This window comes from Ascidiella aspersa, chromosome 3 (genome assembly GCF_963924565.1).
Source record: "Ascidiella aspersa chromosome 3, kaAscAspe10.2, whole genome shotgun sequence".
Lineage (NCBI taxonomy): Eukaryota > Metazoa > Chordata > Ascidiacea > Phlebobranchia > Ascidiidae > Ascidiella > Ascidiella aspersa.
Window position 1 is genome coordinate 3,094,675 of NC_139449.1, and position 19,147 is coordinate 3,113,821.

The following is a 19,147-nucleotide window of genomic DNA, read 5'->3' on the forward strand; positions in this document are numbered from 1 at the left end:
GACCAGGACTTGACTTGGTCACAGTGTTGTAATGACTTAAGTCAATAACTTGACTTAAGTGCACTTAATTCACTGTTTTTTAAAGGAATTGACTTGACTTAGGTCTTTTGGGCAGATAACTCGGATATAAATGAAGTGTTTTTTTAAGCATTTTTCATTATAAAATTGAGTTATTTCTGATAATTTTGCACATATAACAATTTGATTGCTATATGGTGCGTTTTGTGATATTTTTCAGCTGAGTTATTGTTTATATTTGGAATAGTTTAATGTTAATAGTTTAAAGTTTAATTTTAATCACAAAGACCAGACTTCAAGTTGGCTTGCTTTAATTATGACTTGACTGGGACTTAACTTGTCATTTATTCGAAATGACTCGACTGGGACTTAAGTTCTATCAAAAGTGGCTTAAACTCTACTTAAGTTTTTTTACAAATGACCTGACTTAGAATTAGGTCATTTCAAAATGACTTGTGCACTACACTGGCATTTGATGACTTGGTCGGGGACTTTTTATTATTTTAAAGACTTTATTTGGACTTGTGTTCTTTTATCCTTCAAAATGACTAGTTTACAACACTGGGAACTATCACAAGATATTACTTAAGTTCGTTTGTTTTTTCAGTGTATGCCGAATTTCGGGAGAAACAGAAAAGCAAGAAATTGACATCGCAAAACCTACGGACCTAAAGCACATATATATTTAAAGTCTTCTTAAGATAAAGCTTTTTGAACTAAATCAGTAAATTTTCTCAAAACACATCTGACAACTATATTTAAAACACAATTTGATTTCCAGTTAATTAAATTCGTATCAATACATTTTGCAGCAGAAACACAACACCTCGAATACTGTTTATTAGGTTATCGTTTCGATCCGATATTATCGAACAATCCTAGGTGCGGTTTTTCAAACAACGTTAGACAAAGTTTGTTTTTCAAAAAACGACCAAATGTTCAATTTATTAGATTATAACGGAATTCTTCAGGAAACGTGTTTTACTAATATGGCAGTTAAGGTGTACTCTGCATGCACCTTAAACTTGTTTAATCGCAAAGCATTTTGTAGCAAGGCATTCGTGTCATTTGGCACTTAAAGGCTCGCGTTAACTGCACGAAAAAGAAATTTCACAAATTTAAGAAAATTTATGTGACATTTTGCAAAAGCGTTGACGTTTATCTTTTTTCTGTATTTGCATTTAATTCTCTGTGACCAAAAAAACCTTATTAGCACACGAGACTGTTTTAGTCAGTTTCACATTTTTCAACACCTCAACGACAGGTGTTAATCAATGATTCGACTACCAAAAGTTAGAATGATAGCAATTGCCTTCCACCTTTTATAAGTGATGGTATAATTTACTTCTCAGTAACATTAACTGAAGAATATTAAGTTCGTATCGAAACGTCTTTATCAAGGTGATGTCGACTTACTCGACCTTTTTGGCTTTTACAATTTATTTTCAAGCTACATAACACCATCCGTGTGTAGTGTCCAAACTGTATGTATAATATTGATAGATTGCATACAACCTGGATTGCCTACAACCTTCGCCTGAAACATAAACACCAGTAGCACCTCTTGCTCCATATTTCTATGCAAAACTTTGCACACGAGTTGGGTTAATGTTGTTGGTTGACAAAACATTTACATTTATATGCATAGTGCTTTACTGGCAAACGATACAGTTAAGAAACACGTTAGCACGAGTTACTTTAATGCAAACCCGGGATACCAATAACAGGAAAACGAGGTGTATATAAGTTAGCTTCCACCTACACTGGTCAACTCATTTGAGGTGTAAGTATTAGGAGAATTCCTATTTCAACAACTTCTGTGGTTGATTGGTGATAATCATCATGAAAATAATCGAGGAAATTCTTCTGGTTATGGCAATGTTATTGATTATGGGTAAGTAATAATGTGGAAAATTTTAATAATTTTACGATTCTTTGTATTTCTTTCAAGGCGTTTTTAAAAAAACGGACTATTTTTTTGAGGACTAAAATTTTAGGGGTCTGTTAAAAATATCACTGTTATGGTTAAATCAGAAAGGCAAATAAATAAAGTTTAAATAAGCATTACAATTTAGAGTAGAGGACTTAGTTGCCTTTAATTTGTTTTTTATTTACTATTTTCTAAAGATTTCAGTAGAAATCCGTTGTAAGAATACGATTTTACGCCTAAAAGAGTAGGAAGTTTTTAGTGTCATTTTGTGGCGGTTTAGATTCGCTTTTTAAAACTCACGTTTAATAAAGCTATCTTACTTTGCAGTTTCTCAAGCTCAGGAAGCAGCAGACAATGAATCGCCGACAAACGTTGCCGAAAATTTGCGTGAGTATTTAAATAGATATCGACTCGACCTATTTAGTGCTCCTTTGTGTGTTTGTGTGTACGGTATACATGATATTGCGTACCTGTAATAACAAACGTTTCAAGAGTGAAGTGTAACTGTAACGAATGCCATAGAAAAAAAGGCCAGAGTGAACTGTAACTATTGCAAAATAGGCTGCCTTGCTGAAAGTTTAACGCCCCATGAATCATTCTGTGGACGAATGCACTTTTTTACAGTGTCAAGAACGGAAAGGGCCGCATTGCCACTGCACTACGGCGAATGGCCAAAGAACGGCGACCAAGTGATCGTGCCTTACTTTGTCAGTAGAGACTTTGGTGAGTTACTTTGTTCCCGAAAATACATTTAGTTGGATGCAGACTTGGACAACTCCATTTATTTTAGCTTTGTTAATTCTGGTTTAGAACTAGAGCATTTCATTTTTTTTAATTAGATTAAAAATTGGAATTACCGAACTCTTTAAAACCAAATTTAAACTAGAATTTGAACTACAATAGAATTATTCAGAATCGATTTAAATTAAATCGCAATTTAGTCTTACAAGAATGTGAATTGTTAATATTTGTGTTTATTTTTCATGTGTAGTTATATGGCCTATGCTTTTCAGATTGTAATCAACACCTACCAGTCCGACTCATAAATATTAATTCAATTTCCCTGTCCCGAATGAGAAACATAGCCGCTGGGCATCTTTGGTAACATCCAAATCAGATTAGAACTAAATAGCACAAGCCATTCACAAGTTAAATTAGAATTAGCGGCATTTTGCTCTTTCATTGAGTTAGAAAACTAGACTTATCTAGTTGTTCAAACTCGTTTGGATGTCATTGTAGCAGTGGCCGGCAAACTGTTGGCCGCGGCCGAAATATGGGCCTTTAAGCCCTTTTTAGTGGGCCGTGAGGTATTTTTAATAGTAGTTTTATCATGCAACCGGGAGCCATACGGCAGGTGTGGCAAACTTGTGTTTGATTGCGATCGACTGAAATATGTTTTACTTAAGTCAAGTCATTGAAGACAAGTCACTTAAGTCAAGTCATTGAAGACAAGTCACTTAAGTCAAGTGACAGTCGCTTAAGTCAAGTGACAGTCACTTAAGTCAAGTCATTGAAGACAAGTCACTTAAGTCAAGTCACAGTCACTTAAGTCAAGTCATTGAAGACAAGTCACTTAATTCAAGTGACAGTCGCTTAAGTCAAGTTATTGTCGCTTAAGTCAAGTGACAGTCGCTTAAGTCAAGTGACAGTCGCTTAAGTCAAGTTATTGTCACTTAAGTTAAGCCATTGAAGACAAGTCACTTAATTCAAGTGACAGTCGCTTAAGTCAAGTGACAGTCGCTTAAGTCAAGTTATTGTCACTTAAGTTAAGTCATTGAAGTCAAGTCACTTAGTTCAAGTCTTTGTCACCTAAGCCAAGTCACAGTCACTTAAGTCAAGTCATTGAAGACAAGTTACTTAAGTCAAGTGACAGTCGCTTAAGTCAAGTGACAGTCGCTTAAGTCAAGTTATTGTCACTTAAGTTAAGTCATTGAAGTCAAGTCACTTAGTTCAAGTCATTGTCACCTAAGCCAAGTCACAGTCACTTAAGTCAAGTCATTGAAGACAAGTCACTTATTTCAAGTGACAGTCACCTAAGTCAAGTGACAGTCGCTTAAGTCAAGTTATTGTCACTTAAGTTAAGTCATTGAAGTCAAGTCACTTAGTTCAAGTCATTGTCACCTAAGCCAAGTCACAGTCACTTAAGTCAAGTCATTGAAGACAAGTCACTTATTTCAAGTGACAGTCACTTAAGTCAAGTGACAGTCGCTCGAGTCAAGTCACAGTCACTTCATTTAAGCCACAAGTCGTTGACTTGAGTCATCACAACCCTGGCAATTTTCCAGGCGCCTTCCCGGCACTTCGTGATGTGCTGGATAGAGCGATAAGAGTGATAGCCAGGACGACTTGTGTGCGTTTTGTTCCCTACAACTCAGCACCGAGGTCTTTCCGGTGGCGAGCCTACGTGCGATTTCAAATCAACCGTGTAAGACCGCAGCGTTGCGAAGCGCATATCGGCCGTTCATCTCCACCAAATACAGTAAGTGGGTGTTTTTTTGTGTCTCCGAGGGGGGTTAAAAGCTTAAATCATCATAAAAAATCAAGTCAATGGTCTTTAGAAATCCAAGTTGCCTTCTGACAAATGAAAACTTAAAATAACAACTTAAATAACTTAAATCATCCTCAAAAATAAAAAAATTAAATCATTCTCACATCCTCAAAAAGACAAATTAAATTAACCGCAAAATCAAGTCTATATTCTTCACAACACAAAGTTGTTTTTTGGCGAAAGATTTTGGTATATACTACCACTTTGTACGGCGTTTCAGCTCCAATCAAACATTATTAAACACCCTTTATTATAAGTTTAATTCATCCTCGGCATATTCAGAACGGACAACGAAAAAGGGTCGATTTTCACACCTGAGAAAAACTGAGATATTTTAGAGAAATATCTTCGAAAACTGGGGCGTTACAGAGTTAAAATTTCTTAAACAGTCCTTGTATATGCTAAAGCTTTCCAGCAAATATACTCTTAGCCAAAATAATATTAATAATAATAATCCCAAATATTAATATTAATGTTCAGCCATTTTCACCCTTAACTATTAAGCAAACAAGTTTAAATTTTAACAATATAAACTAGGAGGCACTATCTTCGTAAAGAGGCATAAATCATATTCAAATTCATTCGAAAGAGGTGGTCATAACTGCTAACCCGGTCATGCTTTTTCAAGGTTTCAATCGGAGAGCAATGCGGACGATTCATAGGAATAGTTCTCCACGAACTAATGCACACTCTGGGATTCTGGCACGAGCACGTGAGAACTGATAGAGACCGTTATGTCACCATTAATTGGAACAACATTCATTTGGGTACGTAAACGCCTTTTCTATCAGCAGCAGTGTTGTAAACAAGTCATACTGTATTGACTCATGTGTCCAGACATGTCATTTGTAAAGTATCGTAACGTCCAGAGGTACACTATAAATGGGTAATTAATGCAGCTTGATAAATAATCTCGAAGTCAAAAGAGCACACAAAGTTAATTGATATAAAAATAAAGCAATTGACTATTAAAATTGGTAAATGTTCGATATTTATGAGCAATAACGCAACTAAAAAATACAAATCTCAAATATATATATATATCATAAGATTGATAATCTAATTTATAATGTTGAATAAACAAAATGGTCCCCTTCCCCTGCTTGGAATGGTGTTTTACTATTGTTTTTTGCAGTAACGTGTCTCTGAGAAAATAAAAGGAGCTTAGAGTGAGCTTTCGGGTGAAAAAAGAACGCACAAAAATTGAAAACACTTTAAGAAAAACGGTACATTTCCTTAAAAAAAAAACAAAAAAAAACAATTACATGTCTCTCAGCAAATAGAAGAAGTTTTCAGATGAGAGAAGGAACGGACAATTTTGGTTCACCCTACGACGTCCAGTCAATTATGCACTACAGTGGTTATAAGCTGGCCCTAGATCGGAACATACCAACCATATTAAATCGATGGTTAGTTTGCATTATTTTCGTCTACTTTGTATGTTACTGAATATACTGGTACTGCCAGGCATTGTTCCAATTGTACAAATGTTCTTCCGTCAAAATTTGTTTCATTTTTTTTGCCTCGTTGTTTAGAACGTGGTTCATTGTTTATTGTTCTATATTATTTGTCTGCTATATAAATCTTTTCGCTTATAGTTGCAACAATACTTGCCCGAATAGGAACGTTGGTACTTAAGTTTGATGGAAGAACAATTGTATTTTGTATTGTTAGTATAAGGGACATTTTGAAAAAAATATCTGGTATCGGCATTGCAATCGTAAAGTATCGGACATTTTTTATCGGTATTAGGGATGTCCTTCTGTAGTTTCGTAAATTGGCGGAATACAGGCTGTAGAGTCAGAGCCTCGGGACTCGACGAAATCTCATATATGACCGGAGTCGAAATCGGGGTATTTTTAACCGAATCCGCAGCCCTGGTTACAATTCCATCAGGGTGGATATGTTGGTTTTACTTGCTGGACTGAAATTTAAACCTTAGCTTTTAACAGTGTTTATTTTTTAGGACCAGAGAGCCGATTATTGAGCGCGTCGGTTACCAGGATAGACCATCTCTTTCCAACGAAGACATTAGACAAATCCATGCCAAATACCGTTGCCCTATTCCAGCTGGTAAGAAAGCTTTATTGTTGTTTATTTATTTTTATCATTTGTTTTACATTTCGGCGTTATTCTATAGAGCTCAACCACTGTACAAAGACTGAAAAATGTGGTTTCAGATCTTTTAGATAAATGCAATGTTTTGAAGTTTGAAAATATAATTATAGTTGCATTTATAACAAATATTTAATAAATAAAAATCCCAATTTACAACTATTTATCACCCAATACACAACAATTCATCCAAACTTAAAACAATATTATTTTGAGACAAATGAATTTACCAAAATGACAAGTCTTAGATCAACGTTTCGAAAATTTTGACTCTATTACTCTTAAGAGAAGATAACAAAAAAATATTTACCAAAATTTGTAGAGAACTTCATGATATTGTGATTTAGCTTAGAATTTTATCAAAGATTAGTTCGAATTTGCACCCAAAAAACATTTTCCTTAGTAAAGCACTAAAAAAAAAGGTTTTAAGATCACTAAGAAAATAAATATTAATGTTTCATTTTTTTGTGACAATTTTTTAGCCCTGTTCTTGTTTGGTGTAAGTATAATCATTTCGAGAGAAATGTTGTTTTTTGAAGTTACTTTCAAATCTATATAACTATATTGTTTTTTAAACCATCACCAGGTTTGCCAGGTCGAACATTTCCTGCTATTCCAACCTACGATGAATGCAGAGATGAGCAAAGTCAAGCGTAAGAATTAATCTCGGTGGCCTTTATTATTAAAACGCATCAGATCGACAATATTCTTAAGATTTTCCTGTCTTAATTAAAGCCAGCTATTTATAAGTTATAGTTATAAGAGAAATATATTTTAAAATTCCGCAGTTTTAATATAATTAATCGGCGTTTCGACGCCCTATACTGTAAGACAGATTTCTTATAAAGCGACAACTGCAGCCACACATATAAACATCGATAATCGCACTATTGGTTGAGAAAACGGTTGAAAAAAAACGATTTTAATGAGAATAGTTGATATGAAATAAGCTATTGCTGTCAGGCATAATGTATAACCGAGTGTTGCTTATCCAGCAGTTTTATTATAATCAATCGCACTTCGACGTCCTATACAGGACGCCTTCATCAGGATAATGACATATCATGCAAGACAGATTTCTTATAAAGCGACAATAACAATTTGTGCGATTAAAAACTCGCACCAACGCTCATTGGTGTAAGAGCGCGCGATAGCTTATCGGCATTAGGACGTCAGTTTTTATGTTCATGGTGCTGGCGCGTGAATGTATGTTTGGATTTGGATCGCGATAGATTTTGTAAAAAATATCGGTTAACAGAAAAAAATTTCAAGTATCAAATATCCTTTCTAGGCACTAGTTATGTCCAATAATATCCGATCGGAGCCGATAGCCGATTTCGAGTGGTTTATCGGTAATCGTTCGATACTTGGTGGTATCGGTACCCACCCTAAAACAAATTTATATGAAAATTTGAGCAATCATTTACAGCGTTTTTAAAATAAAATGTCAAGTATAGACGTTCCTCGGTATAACTTAATTTGCTCAACCTGTTTCGATATTTGTAGAAATTGTGCCAGGATAAAGGCGGCTGGAAATTGTTCGGCAGAAGCGGGAAATATGTGCCGGTTAACATGCGAGAAATGTTGTAAGTATAACTCGGATATTACCTAAAATAGTCCAGTGTTGTAAAGTAAACAAGTCATTTTGAAAAGACTTAAGTCCCAGTCAAGTCATTTGAAAAATAACAAGTCAAGTCCCAGTCAAGTCATTACCAGAGCAAGTCAATTATAAGTCATGTCATTGACATAAAAGTAAATTTTTAAACTATTAGAATTGGTAAAATCGTCCGATTATAAGCAACAATTTAACTAAAAAAATAACACAAACCCAATATACATCACTTAAAGTGTTTAATGTGCAAAACTTATTTAACGAAAAACATTAAATTTAATCCCAAGTTATTTGACAAAATGACTTAAGTCCAAGTCAAGTAATTTGTCCAAAAGAATTAAGTCTAGTCAAGTCATTTGAAAACAGTGACTTAAGTGCACTTAAGTCAAGCCAATGAATTTAGTCATTACAACACTTTAAAATACTTGTAGAAGCGATGGTACTCGTTCACTTCACAAAAATTCGTTAGTTTGCTATTACTCAACAGCTGAAGTGGCCTATTACCACACTAATAATAAAACGAAATACAGTTTACGTTAACTACTTTGAACGAAAAATAGGTGTTAATTTACTGAAATTGTAAGTTTGAACCAAAGCGGTCTAAATGAAGGTTAAGGTGAAATTTGATAGGCCTGCAATCCCAAAAATCCACACAAAAAGAAAATTTTTCCAAGATTTTGTGTAAATGGTATCCTACAACTGTAACGTTTTTTTAAACTATGATCTATATTTGTTAAACAGAGTTTTACCTAACCTAATTAGGGGCAGCTCGACTCGATGACCGAATGGTCCTTTCGCTGTCCTTGTGTTATTATTTATGTTATTTTGTTTTTTTTCGATGTTTGCAAACATGCACAAAAATAAATTGAATCTGAATCTGAAAATCTGAATCTAATGATTGATAAAATGCAGCGGCACAAAATGCTGAATGATTACATTTCTAAAGTTTTGTTTTGTGATTTAGTGCCATGTGACGATAACCGTTACAAATGGAGGACAACTCAAACTGGAAACAGAATCGAGTAAGCTTTTATTTTCCTAAAAGTTAAGCTTGTGATATGTATTCTACGAACTACAACCTCCAGCTACTATACTCTAAGACAGTGGTTCTTAACCCTTGGCAACCTGTCGAACCCCTATGTTCTCACTAAACCCTTGAAACAGCTTCGTCAAACCCCAAGGGTTCAATCGAACCCTGGTTAAGAACCACTGCTCTAAGACCTAAATTAGTTCTCAGTAAGAATAAAATAAATCACTTCAAATTCGGAGTTGTTGTCATTACGGTTTTATGTCTGATAAACACGCAGTCCAATGTTTTTTGCTCCACAAAAAGTAACACAACCAACTTATTTAAATTGAAACAAAAACAATGTACAATTACGTAGTAAGATGTACAATTTATGGAGTACTACCTACTTTGATATTCATTATACCGGTACGTCTAACTACATCCTCCAAACATTATGCTTTAAAGTACAATTTACTATCAACCCCAGCCATAATCTGAAAGCTATTCGAAACGTTCACAAAATGAAATTTACTTATATATGGACTTTGATATTCATCATACGTCTTGATACAAGCTCCAAGCATTATGCTTCAATTAACCAAACATTTGTCTCATTTAGATTTATTTAAATAACAAGTGTTTTGTGGCTTGTATTGCAATACTTTTAGTTAATGTTGATCGATGCACTCTTCTTTATTTTCATACTTCATTCTTCTCAAGCAAACATTCAGTTAACAAATAAAGTACATCGAACTAAGAAGTCAAAATTTTGCTGATGTTACCCACTGTTAGATTTTTAAGATTTATTTAAGGATTGTTAGACATGTTTGGTGACGGCAGAGCGTAGGGCAGGGGTGTCCAACAAGCGGCACGCGCACCTAATAAAAAATGGCACGCAAGCCCCTCAAAAATACTAAATTGTTATTTAGCCAAATTGTCATTGTTTAGTTACAAAACAAAACAATCCCAGCAATTACGACAACACACAATTACTTCTGATATTATACCATTATACTGTTTTTATTTTTTGTATGAAAGCGGTTATAACATTAAAAAAATATATAGTTGCTAAACTGTGGCACGGAAGGAAGTTATAAGATAAATACGTTAATTCAATATCAAAGCACATACAGTACGTTGCATTTGTAAACGTTTCGAGATAGTCTTTACTTATTTCAACATTGTAAAGAACGAACTTCCTTTTTTTATTCCAGTGACTGCGCAGCGTGGTCAAGGCAAGGACTTTGCGAGAGTGAAGAGGCTTTCATGAGGGCTGTGTGCAGGAGGACGTGTGGCTGGTGCAATAGTAAGTTCTTTGCTTTGACTGCCTAAATAAACTTGAGTGAGTTTTAAAATAACGCAGTGGTATTATGACTTAACGGCACGTAAGTCACTGTTTTTAAAAATTATGTTAAAATTACAGCAAGCGTGTTCTAAATCTGGTTGAGTTTCCTCATGATTTATCAGAAGTTTAGAAAAAGTGTTTTAAACTGTTTAATGTCACATGTGTGAATTAATTTAATTTCTTTTATTTTAAAACTGTTCCATAATACTGATGTTAAAAATGTGTTTTAAGTATTTTTCCGGCACACGTTGTTTATTGACTTGACCTAAGTTATTTGAACAAATGACTTGGGTAAAAACGAAATGTTTTTATTGAGCTATTTTCTAAATTTTTGCACATAGAACAAATTTCTTGCTGTATGTTGTATTTATGTTATTTGTTACTTGGGTTATTGCTCATAATAGGACGACTTTGCCAGTTTTAATAGCTAAAGTTTTTTTTTTCATTTTGCCCAAAAGACTTCAAGTCTAGTCATTTGAAAACAGTGACATAAGTGCACTTAAGTCAAGTCATTGTCAAAGTCATTGTCATTTAGCATTTTGTTGCATTGTGACTTTCTTACACTCGAACCCGCTGTTGTTACACCAGCAGCAGTTCAAACAACTTCAAGCCAAGCACAAGTTGAACAACCAGTGAATGAACCAGAACAACCAGTAAATCAACCAGAACAACCAGTAAATCAACCAGAACAACAAGTAAATCAACCAGAACAACAAGTAAATCAACCAGAACAACCAGCAAATCCTTCATCCGTGACTTGTAAAGACGAGTAAGTATATTTATATTAAGGTAAACGGTATTTAGCCTTACTTTGTTTACCTACAAAGCCCCAGTGTTATAAACCAGTCATTATAACTCAGTTTGCTAATAAACCTAGTGATCAATTCAAACAACAAATTATAACTTTATTTTAATCATTGCGCTGCTTGTCTATGACCTTAACAAATATATTTTTTAACTATTCAAAATAACAATAGTATCAGAAGGCAATATAACTGTTTAATATAAATGTCCGATTATAGCCAATCAAACTATACCTAATTCCACGAGAAGCCATTTAACTTAATAGCTTTTGTGGTACTTGTAACATCGTTTGAATACAGTTCGTGAAACCTAATCGGACGATCATTTCACGTTTTGTTCCAGTGCTCCTTACGTCTGTAGTTTGAAAATTGACTGTAGAAAACCATATACCCGAAGGATTTGCAAAAGAGCCTGCGGGTGTCCACAAACATAAAGGTAAGGTGTAATCTACGAAAATCTGTTTAGTTTTGCTTTTTTTCAATTAGTAAAAAAACGACTAGCAGAAAACGTTCTCCAAAGGTTAAAAAATTGACTTTTTAAGCGTTAGGTGACAATAGATTATTTTATTTTTACAACTGACTGCACATTTTTAACTTAAATTGTGCTCAAACAAAATCAAAACTTTTCCAGTTGTTTTTTATGAGTAACAATATAGGGTAGAAACTTTTAACATTTTTTTAATTTTTTTATTTATTTTCAGATACGGAACATCACAAAGAAGGCTAAAGAATTCAAATATAAAATAATTATTGCTGAGATTTAATTTGTATTATAAACAATCTGCTATTATTTTTATTTTGGGCATTTATTCATTTTATTCTACGACGAGTTGCAAACTGTTTGAAAGAACAAATTTGAAACATTTAACCATTTGGCCAGTAAACGTAATTCTATCGCAATATCACTACATTAACAGTTTACAACCTTAATTCTCTTTGGTGGCTTAGAACAAATCAAAATTGCTATAAATTACCTAAAAATGCACGCTAGAATACCCATGCCACATAATTAAGCAGAAATCGTAGTTTTATTTGTGTTAAATCGTTTTTAGCATCTTGAATCCCCTCATAACTTGGCCGTATTACAAAACATTGTATTGAAACGTAACATTTGTTGCCGGTTTCTTCTATTTTAATATTAAAGGATTTGTACTCAGGATGGGTGTGTTTCTTTTAAATTTTTACTGCTTGTTGCGAAGAGCGACACGCCACAAGAGACATTTCTGTCGCTACACACGTGTTGTAATGAGCGAGTTACGCCAAAGACAAGAGGATGCTAAAAAATTTTATCATGTGTCGAAAATTAGTTTAATTCAGGCCTTCAAAGGAAGGCACAACTGAAAGAAAAATATAGAAAAAGAAATAGACCGAAAAATGAGACTTGTTAAAGGAAAATTTGAATGTAAGAAATCTTTCTTCAAAAACATCCGTAGGAATTTTTTTTTATCCGTAGGAAGACCTCCTCCGTATTATGGGATTGTATAAGTCCAGATTTGGAAAGCAGTGTTGTAAGGATTTAAGTTAACCACCTGAATTAAGTGGGGTTAAGTAAACGTTAATAAATGAATTGACCTGACTTAGTCTTTTAAACAAATAATTTAATTGGTCTTAAGTTGTTTTAAATTAACTTGCTTACAAATAAGTTACCCTTTATAATTGCAAATGTTTCACCGTTTATAAATGACCCGACTCGGCTAAAGTATGGTTTCTGCAAAAATGACTTGACTTGACTAATGTCATTTGGACAAATGCATTGACTTGGACTTGGATTTGTTTGCGTTTTGCTAAAATAAATTACGATAAAAAATTAACTTTTAAGTTTTTATTTTAAATCATAACCAAGAATTAAATCTGATTTATATCACTTTAGATCAGGGTTCGGCAACCTACGGCCCGCCAGTGTAATTCATTCGGCCCGCCGCCTCTTTGGCTAAATACAATTAGATTTTAAATACTTTTTTACTATTTTAACTACGTAAATGCGAAATTTTTTCGCATTTGGCGCAGTGAAAAGGCTGCCGAGTACAAACGGAAAACGTATTCAAAAATATTTGACATACATTTTTTAAATTGTAATAAAAAGCATGAATTTATAACCCCCTAAAAAATCGCAATCTTGTTGACAATTTACAAAAATAACACAAGCTGGAAATTCAATGTTATACAGACTGTAATTACCATTTGTGATGGAACTCAGTCTCTTGTATTAAATTGTGTATTAAAATCACCCGGCGTTTATCAAAAAAGCATAAAAATGCCGTATTCCAATTACCAGAAATGGTAGACTATATTATTTAATTATAGCCTAAGCAAGATAAATCTTGAATATCATACAGAATAGTACTTCTCGATGCAGAACGCTTCGAAATAGTGGTGATGTTTACGGATCCGACAATAAAGGAGCAAAAAGCAAGAATGGCCGAGATAAGAACCACTGACCTCCGAACTAACGTTTCTACAGCAACAAAACATTTTTGAAAACAGAGCCAAACACATTTGATTTCCAAACCAACGTTTTTCCTTTCATAGTAAATGTGCTCTTATTTCATTATGTTGTATGTCTATAATAAATAACAAACCGTTAAAATTTGTAGGACAAAAAACGTCAAAGCAGGCTACTTTATAAAACTGCGTTTAAGATCAACAATATTAAGTATTTAAGACCAACGATATTCAGTATTTAAGACCAACGATATTAAGTATTTAAGACCAACGATATTAAGTATTTAAGACCAACAATATTAAGTATTTAAGACCAACGATATTAAGTATTTAAGACCAACAATATTAAGTATTTAAGACCAACAATATTAAGTATTTAAGACCAACGATATTCAGTATTTAAGACCAACGATATTAAATATTTAAGACCAACGATATTAAGTATTTAAGACCAACGATATTAAGTATTTAAGACCAACGATATTAAGTATTTAAGACCAACAATATTAAGTATTTAAGACCAACAATATTAAGTATTTAAGACCAACAATATTCAGTATTTAAGACCAACGATATTAAGTATTTAAGACCAACAATATTAAGTATTTAAGACCAACAATATTAAGTATTTAAGACCAACGATATTCAGTATTTAAGACCAACGATATTAAGTATTTAAGACCAACGATATTCAGTATTTAAGACCAACGATATTAAGTATTTAAGACCAACGATATTAAGTATTTAAGACCAACAATATTAAGTATTTAAGACCAACGATATTAAGTATTTAAGACCAACAATATTAAGTATTTAAGACCAACAATATTAAGTATTTAAGACCAACGATATTAAGTATTTAAAACCAACAATATTAAGTATTTAAGACCAACGATATTAAGTATTTAAGACCAACGATATTAAGTATTTAAGACCAACGATATTAAGTATTTAAGACCAACAATATTAAGTATTTAAGACCAACGATATTAAGTATTTAAGACCAACGATATTAAGTATTTAAGACCAACGATATTCAGTATTTAAGACCAACGATATTAAGTATTTAAGACCAACAATATTAAGTATTTAAGACCAACGATATTCAGTATTTAAGACCAACAATATTAAGTATTTAAGACCAACGATATTCAGTATTTAAGACCAACGATATTCAGTATTTAAGACCAACAATATTAAGTATTTAAGACCAACGATATTCAGTATTTAAGACCAACAATATTAAGTATTTAAGACCAACGATATTCAGTATTTAAGACCAACGATATTCAGTATTTAAGACCAACAATATTAAGTATTTAAGACCAACAATATTAAGTATTTAAGACCAACAATATTAAGTATTTAAGACCAACAATATTAAGTATTTAAGACCAACAATATTAAGTATTTAAGACCAACGATATTAAGTATTTAAGACCAACAATATTAAGTATTTAAGACCAACAATATTAAGTATTTAAGACCAACGATATTCAGTATTTAAGATCAACGATATTAAGTATTTAAGACCAACGATATTAAGTATTTAAGACCAACGATATTAAGTATTTAAGACCAACGATATTAAGTATTTAAGACCAACAATATTAAGTATTTAAGACCAACAATATTAAGTATTTAAGACCAACAATATTAAGTATTTAAGACCAACAATATTAAGTATTTAAGACCAACGATATTAAGTATTTAAGACCAACAATATTAAGTATTTAAGACCAACAATATGAAGTATTTAAGACCAACAATAATAAGTATTTAAGACCAACGATATTAAGTATTTAAGACCAACGATATTAAGTATTTAAGACCAACAATATTAAGTATTTAAGACCAACAATATTAAGTATTTAAGACCAACGATATTAACTATTTAAGACCAACGATATTCAGTATTTAAGACCAACAATATTAAGTATTTAAGACCAACGATATTCAGTATTTAAGACCAACGATATTCAGTATTTAAGACCAACGATATTAAGTATTTAAGACCAACAATATTAAGTATTTAAGACCAACGATATTCAGTATTTAAGACCAACAATATTAAGTATTTAAGACCAACGATATTCAGTATTTAAGACCAACAATATTAAGTATTTAAGACCAACAATATTAATTATTTAAGACCAACAATATTAAGTATTTAAAACCAACGATATTAAGTATTTAAGACCAACAATATTAAGTATTTAAGACCAACAATATTAAGTATTTAAGACCAACGATATTAAGTATTTAAGACCAACGATATTAAGTATTTAAGACCAACAATATTAAGTATTTAAGACCAACGATATTAAGTATTTAAGACCAACGATATTAAGTAAGCCTACGCAGTAAAGAATAAGAACTAAAGTCCTAAATTCATCGGAATACGGTCTATGCACAAATAACGGAGGGGAGTGTATGGGACTATACGGGACACTTGTCTGGCATCGGCCCTTTTACTCGACGTTTGGGCGCCGCTGTTTTGACGGTTTACTCCTAGTAGGGGTTAGGTGTGAGTATAGGTTAATTGACAGGGTTAGAAATTGGGTTAGGGTTGAAATTATTAGGAGAGTTAGTGATGAAGGTAAGAGTGGAAAAAAGCCGTATGGAGGTTTCAACCTTTCATTTTTACGTCATTTGTTCAATAGCTTAAGTCAAGGCAATTCATTTAAAAACGTAAAAAATAACATAAATACAACCTAAGCAAGAAAATATTTTTATGTGCAAAAATTAAGAAAATTGCTCGATAAAAACATTTCGTTTTTAACTAAGTCATTTGATCAAAAAGCTTAAGTCAAGTTAATTCATTTAACAACAGTGCTTTACGTGCCGTTTAGTCATTACAGCACTGCGTTTTTGCCTTTTTTAAAAACTCACTCAAGGTTATTTAAGCAGTCAAAGCGAAGAATCTACTATTGCCACACGTTAACCAGCCACACGTTCTCCTGCACACAGCCCTCATGAAAGCTTCTTCACTCTCGCACAGTCCTTGTCTTGACCACGCTGCGCAGTCACTGGAATGAAAAAAGCAAGTTCGTTCTTTACAATGTTGAAATAAGTTTTCGCTTTCTCGAAACGTTTACAAATGCAACGTACTGTATGTGCCTGTGATCGCCATATTGTTTTGCGTTATTGCTATTTTACCTGGTTATTGCTCATAATTAATCGGACGAGTTTACCAATTTTATTACTGCACGGTTTTATTTTTTGGGATTTGCTAACCAAAGGACTTGAAATTGGGATGATTAACTAGATTTTTGTTTAATCGGACAAGTTTAAAATACTTTAAAATCGGACAAGTTTAAAATACTTTAACGCTTAATTTTTTTAAAGACTTGACTTAGAATTGAATTGGTCTAATTATGACTTGTCTGGAACTTGAATTGAAAATTTTTTAAAAAGACTTGACTTGGATTAAAGTTCTTTTACAAATCCCATGAATTGGACTCAAGTCATTTAAAAATGACTTGTTTACAACTCTCGTGTGCGTATACTCGAGGTTTCGAATTCTACCTATATTCTAAACTGTGTTTACCATGTACTGAATTGTCGGAACAACCTATATTTCTAATCCTGTAGACAGAAACTCTAATGTATAGCACATTTTGAATACCTGGGAACTAAGACAAACAACCCGCAATTACTGTTTAAAATGTTGCTGATTGTGTTACTGCGAAACAGGGATGCGGACTTGAGTAGGCTAAGACCACGTAAAACTACCCGAGTCCAGAGTCTGACATGCGCATGCTCAGTACCAAACTTTAAAACTGATATGGCCGCCAACTGGAATTGTAAAGTGGAATAGCGTATGGTGGAACATTTTCCAAACATGTATTGTGAGTGAATGAATTATGCGACACCCCTATAAGTGGATTGCTGAATATCCACGTTATTTTAGTTACTTAAATTAGCGGAACACAGGCTGTAGGGTCAGGGCCGGACTCGGGACTCGACGAAGTAGCACATTTGGCCGGAGTCGGACTCGGGTTATTTTTAACCGACTCCGCAGCCCTGCTGCTAAACATTTAAAATTGTAACTGTGATTCAAATTACTTTCAGAAAGCAACATTGCAACTATGTGGTTAGAGAGGAAAATTGTGGGAAAAACGCCGTGTTATGCAAGTCTTGTGGTCTTTGTTAGACAAAGGTTCAGCATCACCGAAAAGAGAAACCTCGAAAGACTTATTCTTCTTTTATTATTATAAAAGTATTTGTGTTTATTTGCATTCTGCATGATTGCTACGTTTATTAGACAAAATGAAAAATACGTTTCTTGTACTGAACTTCACCAAAAATTTTTTTTAGATGTTTGAAGTGGATTCTTCCGCTAAACACATTAATCGGATTTGTATGGTCAAGTGTTTGAGTATTAAGTTGTTGTTATAAAAAAATTAACCAGCTTTATACCTTATGTGGACTTTTTGTATTTTTTTAAACCCGAGAAGGCGTTAACAAAAAACGTCGAAACCTAAAACAAAAAAGGATTTCTTTTCGCTAAACACATTATTATTTATTTGTAAAAAAAATAAGGAAATTCTCAACCCTGTACACTCTTTAAAACAGCGTATAAATTTGATTAATTGTTTTGCCTCGTATAACATCAGTTTGTTTTTGCTTACTCATGTTTCGCCCAACACACATACGGTAATATTCAGAAATAAACTATAATGCATTACAATCTTCTCGTTAACAAATACAACTGACAGGTCGAGTCAATAGAAAACAGTAGGCTATAAGCAATATATTGAGAGCAGTAAAGTGACATGGTCTAAGTCAGGGGTCGGCAACCTACGGCCCGGGGGCCGGATCCGGCCCGCCGATGTAATTTATCCGGCCCGCCGCCTCTTTGACAAATTAGACAAAGTCCATTTAACATACTTTTTGACTATTTTAACTATACGTAAGTGCAAAAAATGTTCGCGCTTCGCGCGAATCATCATTCTACGCCCGCTTTGTTTACGTTTTAAAGCCGTGTTTTTACCTCGATCAGCGCTTTACCGTTGCGCCGTGAAAGGCAGCCAAGTGCGTCACCGAAAACATATTCGAAATATTAAACATATATTTTTAACAAAATTTTATTTTCGGCAATGTAATAAAAACTTAAATTTCAAAGAAATGCCGGTATACCTAAAAAAAATCGCGCTTGCTTCGCTCGCCAGGTGTGCCTTCACTTAAAACGTTAACAAACACTGAAAAGTAGTTTTATCACACTTTTCATTAGTAGAATGGATGACGACGTGCGAACTCGAATTTTAAATTAAACAAACGCTTTTTTCCGCGCAAACACTTTACTGCCTCCTTAAACGTAAT

General features: G+C 33.3%; 1 protein-coding gene across 1 annotated transcript; it reads left to right on the plus strand.

Moving 5' to 3' along the window:
• The first annotated feature begins 1,860 nt into the window (after positions 1–1,860).
• On the plus strand, positions 1,861–11,350 carry LOC146158109 (zinc metalloproteinase nas-13-like). Its single transcript, XM_083383782.1, has 12 exons — positions 1,861–1,912; positions 2,276–2,335; positions 2,573–2,671; positions 4,234–4,427; positions 5,125–5,263; positions 5,773–5,905; positions 6,463–6,569; positions 7,198–7,264; positions 8,118–8,197; positions 9,188–9,245; positions 10,447–10,538; positions 11,169–11,350. The coding sequence occupies exons 1-12, from the start codon at positions 1,861–1,863 to the stop codon at positions 11,348–11,350; spliced, it is 1,263 nt and encodes a 420-aa protein (XP_083239908.1).
• The last annotated feature ends 7,797 nt before the right edge of the window (positions 11,351–19,147 follow it).

What these genes read in the sequence shown, in the direction of transcription:
- LOC146158109 (XM_083383782.1), top strand. Translation starts at nt 1,861, where the DNA reads ATGAAAATAATCGAGGAAATTCTTCTGGTTATGGCAATGTTATTGATT. An exon ending in GTTCATCTCCACCAAATACA is followed by an intron (nt 4,428 to 5,124) that starts GTAAGTGGGTGT and finishes TGCTTTTTCAAG; the next exon opens with GTTTCAATCGGAGAGCAATG. An exon ending in GTTAACATGCGAGAAATGTT is followed by an intron (nt 8,198 to 9,187) that starts GTAAGTATAACT and finishes TTTGTGATTTAG; the next exon opens with TGCCATGTGACGATAACCGT.